This window comes from Suricata suricatta, chromosome 15, assembly GCF_006229205.1.
Source record: "Suricata suricatta isolate VVHF042 chromosome 15, meerkat_22Aug2017_6uvM2_HiC, whole genome shotgun sequence".
NCBI classification, from domain to species: Eukaryota; Metazoa; Chordata; class Mammalia; order Carnivora; family Herpestidae; genus Suricata; species Suricata suricatta.
In genome coordinates, this window is record NC_043714.1 from 45169693 (window position 1) to 45180261 (window position 10569).

General features: G+C 41.9%; 1 protein-coding gene across 2 annotated transcripts in view; it reads right to left on the bottom strand.

Annotated features, from left to right (window-relative positions):
- RRM2B (ribonucleotide reductase regulatory TP53 inducible subunit M2B) overlaps positions 1–2735 on the bottom strand; it is a 36366-nt gene extending 33631 nt beyond the window's left edge. The window contains exon 1 of one of the 2 annotated variants that reach the window (XM_029923801.1): positions 2491–2678. In XM_029923801.1, coding sequence (XP_029779661.1) covers positions 2491–2538 — 48 coding nt within the window. In that variant the 5' untranslated portion in view covers positions 2539–2678. Of the gene's footprint in view, positions 1–2490 lie in introns of both variants that reach the window. The other variant, XM_029923802.1, reaches the window with a different exon arrangement.
- Positions 2736–10569: the final 7834 nt, after the last annotated feature.

Below are 10569 nucleotides of genomic sequence, written 5' to 3' on the forward strand. Positions count from 1 at the left end.
ATTGGATATCTATGTGCAGAATGAGCTGGAAAAGAAAAAAAAATCTTAGGGTTTGGTAGCAACTATGGTATTGATCTCAGAGGTGCAAATGGCAGCCTGAGTTAAGATGTGGTGGATAGCATGAAAAAGCTGCTTTCACAGGGTTTTGCCACCCTAAGGAAATGGGCAATTCTGATGAAAATTGAGGCCCTCTCAAGAATTTTTACTTGGGAGGAGTGCAATAGAGGCACTGGTGTAGTGAAGGGTTAATTTAGAAATGGTAAAAAAGATTAAACAGTGGGTAGGACTGAAGGTAGACAATTTATTGTCGCTGCACAGGTATGAAGTGCTAAGACCCTGAAATAAAGTTCCACACAGGCATTCCTTGGCAACATTCCATTGTCCCATCCAGAATGGTGACTCTAGTTCCTGCCTGCCTTAGTTTCTGGTCACTTCAATGCAACAGGACATGCCAGGGCAGATTCCTGGTCTCATCCAGAATGGTGACTCTAGTTCCTGCCTGCCTTAGTTTCTGGTCACTTCAGTGCAACAGGACATGCCAGGGCAGATTCCTCAGCTAGCGTTCACCATTCACTGGTCTAGGCTGGCATGCTACAAGGCCCCTCCCTCCCAACCAGCCCCAATCCTACCACTTTCATTTGTTTCCCTTGGCCTCAAGAAGATTGAGCAAAGACAACTATTTGGATGCCAATATAGTTATAAGTGATATACTCTTTGTATTTACCCAGCTGTCACTTTCATTTTCATTTTTCTATTCCCACTAGATCTGACAAAACAGAATACTGGCCCACAAGCAAAAACTTGGTTTTAACCCCTGCTCTGCTATTCAGTCATATGGTCCTGGGCATGTCATTTACCTTTTCTGGCCTAAACTTTCTTATCTTAAAGACAGTATTATCAAATAGATTAATGACAGCTAACTTTGACAAACTGATGAAAGCCAAGTACCCCTTTTTCAGGAGATGTATATGTGCACATACAAAATCTATAAACTCCAGGAGATTCATAAACCCTCTTCAAGCCTATTTGTGAATGCTTTAAGGCAGTATTTCTTAAAATATGTGAACCAGAGAATCCTGAAGTGATTGTTAAAAATGCAGGCCCAGATCCATCCCAGGAGATTCTGACTTACTGCATCTGGAATATAGGCCCTGCAATTTACACTTTTTACAACTCCAGTCGCTTCTAATGCACGTGGCCCATGCTGCACCATCGTATCTAGAGAAACAAAGTGCTTAAGCCATCCTTGCATCTCAAGTTAAAACTTTGGCACCAGATGCTCACTAGAATTCATTCCAGAGCTACAATTCAGCCTCTGTCTTTGTGGGCCTGTGTCATCAAGAGAGGGATAATAAATAAAAGTTAACTTCTAGGTCTTAAGTCTGCATGATTGCTGGTGCCATTAGCACAAAAAGAAAAATCTGACTTACCCTTTTGGAGTGGGGATATTGGTATTCAATGTATTTATTTCAAAGGGGCAAGGAAAGCTTAAGGGATATTTACAAGTTGTTAATCAGTGGCTAAATGTTTACAAAATCAAAATAAATAAAACCCTAAATCTGGACTCTACAACTTTCTAAAGAAATGTAGGGCTAAGTAGGGGTCTCTGAAAGCTGAAACTTAAAGATACCACATACAGCAACAGGTTCAAGATAAATACAAAAAATCTCTCTTGTACACAAATGGTTTACAAGGATTTGTGAAATAACAGGGTATAAAAATGGCAAAGCAACAATTTTAACTACCCTACAACAGTCTAATAAATGATTTACCGTTATTGTGTACTTCTATTACAGAAGAAGATAAACATGTTAACTTAGGTGTTGTGAGGCACCCACAACTTCCCTGGCACTTTGCATAAAGCCTTTTACTTAATCCTCTGTGAAAGAAGTATCACTTCCACTGTATAAATGAAGACAGTAACACCTCATAGAGTCACAGCTAATTAAGTGACCCAGTCTGAGCAAATCTGGCCTCCTAACCTGATGTTTTTCATTGTTGGGAGGATTTCGCGTGGCCCTTCTACCTAATCATCACCATCCCATCCACCTGTGTCAATTTCCGCACGCGTCCTCCAACTCCTTGTAAATATCCCAGAGATGGAATGCGTTTCTCCAGTAGATCCACCTGTCTTCGCTCCTTGCCTGGGTTTCCTTAGCCAGGGCTCCAGACATGCAAGGATGGGGGTGGGAGGTTGTCCTCGGTCCGGCCTGAAACCTCAGAGCTTTGCCCTTGGCTGGCCCCGGAGCAGAGCAGCGGAGCAGAAACCCGGCTCCCTCGTCACCCCTCCCCTGGGACGGCCTCCCGGGCACTCACAACCACGAAACCAGGCTGCGGCTAGGGTTCGCGGCAGGCCCTGCGCTGGGTTGCAGACCGCAATGGGTAAAATTTCCTACAGCTGTCCTGCACCTTGCAGATCCCCGCTGCAATCTGCAACCTAAAGGCCAGGCGTGACTGTGGGGCGGGACAGGGAACGGCAGCAACATTTACCTCATCCACCTCGGGCCTGGCCGCTTCCGGCCTTTCCGGGTCACCCATCGCGCAGATTCCGCCAGAGCTACGGGAGCTGAACCAACAGAGAGCCGCGGACCACCTCCAACTCTGACAGGACCCAGGTGGGCCACCGGCCCACTGAGTCCGCCCCGCCTCCAGCCGCACAACCCCTCCTACTCCCGCCGGCCCAGCTTTCTCGCCAGCGGATTGAACAACTCCTCCTGCACTGGCCTGCCCTACCTCCCTGCCTCAGGGACCCGCCTACTCTGGCCAGCCCCGCCTCTAGCCTGCGGCCTGCGCACATCTCTAGGCCTCGACCAACCCGGCACCAACCGTTGCGCGGACCCCGCCTCCCGCCTGCCCAGTGAGGGACTCCCAGCACCTGCCGTCCCCGCCTCCTCCGTCTTGGGCCCCGCCCATCCCAGAGGCCCCGCCCACCCCTTCCAGGCTCCGCCTCCCTCCGGCCCCCAGCAGAACTAGCCCGGAACCCAAGGACCTCCCCCTACTCGCTCGCGGCTTGAGGGATTCGGCCTGCGGCTTTCGGCCCCGCCCTCCCGGCGGGCTCGGGGCTCTACTCACTCGTGCCGGAGGTCCTCGGACACGCCTGGTCACCTTTCCGGGTCAAGATTCTACCGCTAGCTCTCGCCATGCCTCGGGAACACGGTATGTCGCTCTAAGTCGGCCTGTCCTGAAGACTGCCGGGGGATGGGGGCGGTAAGACCACCCGCTGGAGATGAGGGGAGGGCGCCTGTCGCGTGTGGAGCGGTGGTGGGCAAAGCCCCACTATTGGTTTAAAAAGAAAACCGCACCGTTAAAAAATTTAATGAGGAGGCTAGGGCGCCTTGTTTTGTATTTCGGCAACCGAAAAGAAGTGGATGAGGGAAAAGTGTGTTTGTGAATGGGGTAGGTGGGGCTTGAGAGTGAAGAGGAGGGGGGAAAGGACGCAATTCGGGAAAATGTGGTGGAAGCCCCGTGACATTGTTTCAACAAACTAAGCTTTTGGAAGTAGCTGTCGGGCTCTTGCAAAAGGGGGCGTTTTGCGGAGCACAGCTGTGAGGCTGTCCCTTCATCCTCGGGACATCCCCCCGGGGGCGGGTCCAACCATGCCCTCCTCCTGCTGACGCAGCGGTGCGGCCTCGGGGTAAATCACCAAGGGTAATTAACTAAGGAGCGGCGGACAGCGCGGCCTCCCCGAGGGATCTCTGCCGGGCTGAAATGTTGAAGTGGTGGAGAGAGGAGATTCCCCCCCTCCCCGTGTCACGGGCAGTTAGACCGTGTGCTGATAGCCACAATAATGTGATTGAACGACTCCTACCCATCTCTCAGGAGAACGCATCTGAAGGGAACTACAACAGAAAGAAAGCATAGTTGGGGTTAGCAAATCAAAGCGAGGTTTCTGAAAGGGATGAAGGAGTTTGAAGCTGAAATTTTGAGGGAACTTTGAACAACAAACATGCGCCTGTTCTGTGGATGGCTGTGCGGGGAATGGCAAGATAGGATAGAAAATGAAGCTTGGAAAGTGACTCACAGCTCTTTCTTTTTTAATGCTTACTATTTATTTTTGAGAGAGAGAGAGAGAGAGAGAGACAGAGACAGCAGGAGGGGGAAGGGGCAGAGAGAGGGAGACACAAAATCAGAAGCAGGCTCCAGGCTCTGGGCTGTCAGCACAGAGCCTGATGTGGAGCTCGAACCCACAAACCGCCAGATCATGTCCTGAAGCATGCCCTAAGCCCAAGTCGAAAGTTTAACCAACTGAGCCACCCAGGCACCCTCTGACAGCTCTTTCTAAAACCTGCCCTAGAGGCGGGGATGAGAATCCTTTTCCAGGCAATTACTAGGAGTCAAGTGTAAGGAAAATGTTTTACTTATATTGACTTTAAATAATAGCTAAATTTTGTGGGGAACCCCCCCCGCCCTGGTCTTAAAGAACTCAGATAATTTATCATTGGCCATATGGCAAATAAACTAAGAGCAAGAGTTCTATCATTTAATTAAAGTCATCAAGCAATATGTCTAGTATATGTCAGTCATCGTATTTGCTATTGAAGATACAAAAATGAATGAACTTAGTGAAAAAAAGTGGATCTTGGAGCTATATCATCACAGGCATGAGTTCTAGCGCCCCCATTTATTAGCTGTGCTACCTTGGACAAATTACCTAGCCTCTGTGAGACTCGGTTTCCTCACCTGTAGGATAAGAATAATAATTCCTTCCTAATAAGATTGTTGTGTGAATTTAATAATACATTACTTGTGCAGCACTTCATGAGGTGGGAAATTATAGCGCTGGCTTCCAAGCACACTTATGCTACTGATCAGGCCATCCTAGAGGTCATGGGAAAAAAAAATATTGAGATCAAACTGAATTGTTTGAATTACATGGTTTATTAATGTAAAACCTCCATTAAAGGGAAAGAGATGAAGTAGCTGACATATTTAAGATAGGGTGTGGGGAGGGGGCGGAGTGGAAGGAAGGACCCTACTCTCCAAATCTGAATGTTCCTCAAAGTTCATATATCCTGGCCTTGCTGCCTCAGCTTTCCTGACGGGCGGTGTGGTTAAGAACAGAGTTAAGGATTAGGAAGGATTCTCAACAGAGAGAAGATTAAGTCAACACCTGCTCTTTCGGAGAGATGCAGGAGCAAGTAGGCTTGCTCACAGGTGTAACTTGCCATAAAATAACCCGTTGAGTAGCTATGAGTTTTGTCTCTTTCTTGCGAAGTGCCCTTGTGGAGCCAAAATGGATGTCACCAATTGGTGGCTGATTTAGGGATAAGATAATTGTCAATCTAGAAGTGACATGATCTTTACCTTATGAATATTTAAGATCTATACTCCTTCCAGCCATTTCTATCAGTGACATTCATTTATTCCATTAGTTTATCTATGTTCAACATAATTATGTTCCATTTATTTTGTCTTTAACATGCCTCATAGGTTAAAAGCATATTTACTATGTATGCTTTTAAAACTTTTAAAATTTATTTTGAGAGAGAGAAAGCAAATGAGCAAGAGAGGGCAGAAAGAGGGACAGAAAGAGAAACACAAGCAGTCTCAGCACCGTCAGTGTAGAGCCTGATGCAGGGCTCGATCTCAGGGACCATGAGATCATGACCAGAGCCAAAATGAAGAGTCAGACACAATTGACTGAGCCACCCGGGTGCCCCTCTGCTGTTAATACTTAACATATCTTATGAATCTCCTTATGTCTTATAAGCCAGTTGCTTCCACACTTAGTTTCTTTACATTTTTACAGCAGAATTGAATAATCTTAATATACCAAAAACACATTACAGTGCTTTTAACAGTGCCTGGTGCATAATAGGCAGTATGTATTAGCTTCTCTCAAGACATTTAGAATTAATAGGGAAGATATAAAATGTATAACTGAAAGACCTCTGGGAATAAGGATTCTATATCTTCATATAGCCTCTGTGGCATATTTTCCAGGAATTCCCACACAATATTTTTGATCCCACATGCTGTTCCAGAACTTTGATACCTCTCCCATCAAACAGTGGAGTCTGATTCCTATTTTGTGATGTACATGTTTGTGTCCTCCAAAATCCATATGTTGAAAACCTAATGTCCAAGGTAAAGGTTTTAGGAGGTAGGGACTTTGGGAGGTGATTAATTAGATCATGAGAGTGGAGCTTTCGTGAATGGAATTAGTGCCCTTAGATTGTGTGTGTGTGTGTGTGTGTGTGTGTGTGTGTGTGTGTGTGTTTGCTGTTGACTTATAGGAGTTCTTTGTATATTTTGGGTATTAACCCTTAAAAAGGATATGATTGCAAATCTTTTCTCTCATCCAGTAGGTTTCTTTTTCATTTTGTTTTTGGATTCCTTTGCTCTGCAGTAGCTTTTTAGCTTATTTGAGGTTTTGTTGCTTTTGCTTTTGGTATCAGATCCAAAAAAAATCATCACTAAGACTGATGTTAAGGAGCTTACCACCTATTTTTTCTTCTAGAGTTACATGGTTTCAGGTCTTATGTTCAAGTAATCAATCCATTTTAAGTTAATTTCTTTGTGGATGGTGTAAGATAGTGGACCAGTGTCCTTCACTTGCATGTGGCTGTTCAGCTATGCCAACACCATTTATTGAGGTGACTGTCCTTTCCCCATTGTATATTTTGGATCTTTTTAAAATAAATTTATTGACCATATATGCATAGGTTTATTTCTGGGCTCTCTATTCTTTCCATTGATCTATATATCTGGGGGGTTTTTTGGTTTGTGTGTGTGAATACCATACCGTTTTAATTATATACAGCTTTGTAAGTTAGTTTGAGATCGGGGAATGTGATGCCTCCAGTTTTGTTCTCGGTCAAGATTGCTTTGGCTATCCAAGGCTCTTTGTAGCTCCACACAAATTTTCAGTTTCTTTGTTCTATTTCTGCGAAATGTGCCTTTGGAATTTTGATACAGATTGCATTGAATCTATAGTTTGCTTTGAGTAGTATAGACATTTAAAAATTATCCATGAGGGCAAAATACCTTTCCATTAATTTGTGTCTTCATTTTCTTTCATTAATGTCTTATAGTTTTCAGCATATGGCTCTTTCACTTCCTTGGTTAAATTTATTCCTAGGTTATTCTTTTTGATGCAGTTGTAAATGAGACTGTAATCTAGTTTCTTGTTCTGGTAGTTCATTATTATTGTATAGAAACACAACAGATTTCTGTATATTAACTTTATATCCTGCAAACCTGATTGAATTTGTTGGGGTGCCGGGTTTGGCTCAGTCAGTTAAGCAGCTGACTTCAGCTCAGGTCATGATCTCATGGTTCGTGAGTTCAAGCCCCACGTCGGGCTCTGTGCTGACAGCTCAGAGCCTGGAGCCTGTCTTCAGATTCTGTGTCTCTTTCTTTCTCTGTCCGTCCCCTGCTCACACTGTCTCTCTCTCAAAAGTAAAACATTAAAAAATTAAAAAAAAAGAATTTGTTTATTCCAATACTTTTTTTTGGTGGAGTCTTCAGTGTTTTCTACATATAATATGTCATGATAGTGAGCTTTATTTCTTCCTTTCTGATTTGGATGGCTTTCTTTTTCTTAACTAATTGTTCCAGCTAGGACTTCCAATACTGTTTAATAAAAGTGGCAAGTGGGAGCCTCCTTGTTTTGTTCCTGATCTTAGGAGGAAAGCTTTCAACTTTTCAGTGTTGAGTATGATATTAGCTGTGGGCCTGTCATATATGGCCTTTATTATGTTGATGTGTGTTTCCTCTATATTCACTTTGAGAGTTTTTATCATAAGTGGATGTTGAATTTTTGGTCAAATGCTTTTTTGCCATCTGCATTATCTAGATGATCATATGATTTTTATATTTCATTTTGTTAATTTATTGTATCAAATTGATTTGCAGATGTTGAACCATGCTTGCATTGCTGGAATAGGTCCACTTGATCTAGCTGTATGCTTTTAAAAATGTATCTTTGAATTTTAATTTGCTAATATTTCATCGAGAATTTTTCCATTTATGTTCAACAGGAATATTGGCCTGTAATTTTCTTGTGGTGTCCCTTTCTGGCTTTAGTTTCAGGGTAATACTAGTCTCATAAAATGAGTTTGGAAGCGTTCCCACCTCTTTTTGGTAGAGTTTGAGGAGAATTGGTATTCTTACTTGAATGTTGGTAGAATTTCCCAGTGAAACTGTCCAGGATTTTTGTTTCTTGGGAGGTTTTGGATTACTGAGTCAAGCTCCTTACTAGTGATTGGTCTGTTGAGATTTTCTATTTTTTCATGATTCAGTCTTGATAGGGCATATGTTTCTAGGAATCTATCCATTTCTTCTAGACTGTCAAATTTGTTGACATATAATTGTTCAGGTATAGTAGTCTCTTATGATCCTTTGCATTTCTGTGATATCAGTTGTACCATCTTTTTCATTTCTGATTTTATTTGCGTCCTCTTTCTTTTTTGCTTGGTGAGTCTAGCTAAAGGTTTGTTAATTTTACTTATCTTTTCAAAGAACCAGTTCTTAGTTTCATTGATCTTCTCTCTTGTCTTTTTAGTCTATATTATGTTTATTTCTGCTGTGATTTTTCTTATTTCCCTCCTTCTACTAACTTTGAGCTTTTTTGTTCTTTTTCTAGTTCCTTGAGGTATTAATTTAGATTGTTTATTTGAGATTTGTCATTTTTTTTTGATGGGTGATAGAGCAAGAGATCATGAGAGGGGAGGAGGGAAAGAGGGGAAGAGAGAGAGAATCTCAAGCAGACCCCATGCTCAGTTCACAGCCCGACATAGAGCTCCATCTCACGACCCTGAGATCATGACCTGAGACGAAGTCAAGAGTCAGATGCTCAACTAACCGAGCCACTCAGGGGCCCTTCATTTCTTGATGTAGACAGTTATCACTATGAACTTCCCTCTTAGAAGTACTTTATGCTGCATCCCATAAATTTTCATGTTGTATTTTCATTTGTCTTAAAATATATTTTTTAATTTTTTTAAATGTTTGTTTATTTTTGAGACAGAGAGAGAGAGTGTGAGCGGGCAAGGGGAAGAGAGAGGGGGAGACACAGAATCCGAAGGAAACTCAGGGCTCTGAGCTGTCAGCACAGAGCCCAATGGGGGATTCAAACCCATGAACATGAGATCATGCCCTGAGCCGAAGTCAGACACTCAACCAAGTGAGCTACCCAGGCACCCCCCAAGATATTTTTTAAATTAATTTACTTTAATTGAAATATAGTTGACATACAATATTAATTTCAGTCGTATAACATAGTGACTCAACATTTATATACATTATGAAAATGCTCAAAACAATGAATATAGTTACCATCTGTCACTATACAAAGTTATTACGTTATTATTGACTGTATTCCCTATGCTATATTTTACATTCCTGTGACTGACTTTATAACTTAAAGTTTGTACTTCTTAATCCCTTTTGTCTATTTTGTCCATTTCTTTACACCCAACAACCACCAGTTTATTCTCTGTATTTATGAATCTGTTTCTGTTTTGATTGATTTTTTTAGTATTCAAATATAAGTGAAATCATTATAGCTTTTGGTATTGTCTGACTTATTTCACTTAGCAAAATAACCTCCAGGTCCAACCATTTGGCATAAATGCAAGATTTCATTCACTTTTATGTCTAATACTCCATTGTATATATAATACTACTCTTTCTTTATCCATTCATCCATTGATGGACACTTGGGCAGCTTCCATATCTTGGCTATTGTAAGTAATGATGCAATAAACATAAGAGTGTATATATATATTCAAATTAGTGTTTTCATTTTCTTTGGGTAAATACCCAGAAGTAGAATTGCTATATTTTTTTTTTAAATTTTTTGAGGAACCTCCATAGTGTTTTGCATAATAGCTACACCAAATTACCTTCCACCAATAGTATACAAGGGTTCCCTTTTCTTCCACATCCTCACCAACACTTGTTACTGTCTTTTGATGTTAGCCATTCTGACAGATGTGAGGTGCAGGCTCATTATGATTTTGATCTTCATTTCCCTGATGAGTAGTGATGTTGATCATCTTTTTATTTTTTTTATGTTTACTATTTATTTTTGAGAGAAAGAGAGAGAGAGCGAGAGCGAGCAGGCAGGGGAGAGGAAGAGAGAGAAGGAGACACAGAATCTGAAGCAGGCCCCAGGTTCTGAGCTGTTATCACAGCTCACACAAACCACGAGATCATAACCTGAGCCAAAGTTGGCCTGAATCACCCAGGCACCCTGAGCATCTTTTTATATCAACCATCTCTTTGTTTTCTTTGGAAAAATGTCTGTTCAGGTCATCTGCCCATTTTTTAATCCTGTTGTTTTTGAGTTTTTGGTGTTGGATGCAAAAGTTCTTTATATACTTTGAATGAATCCTTTATTGGATATATTGTTTATGGATCTCTTCTGTCATTCAGTAGGTTGCTTTTTCATTTTGTTTATGGTTCTTTTCACTGTACAATCAAGATGTTTTTTATTTCTTTTAATTTCTTTTTAACCCATTGATTATTCAGTGCATATCTCCATATATTTGTGAATTTTTCCATTTTATACTTGTAACTGATTTCTAGTTTTATACCATTATCATCAGAAAAGATGCTTGAAAT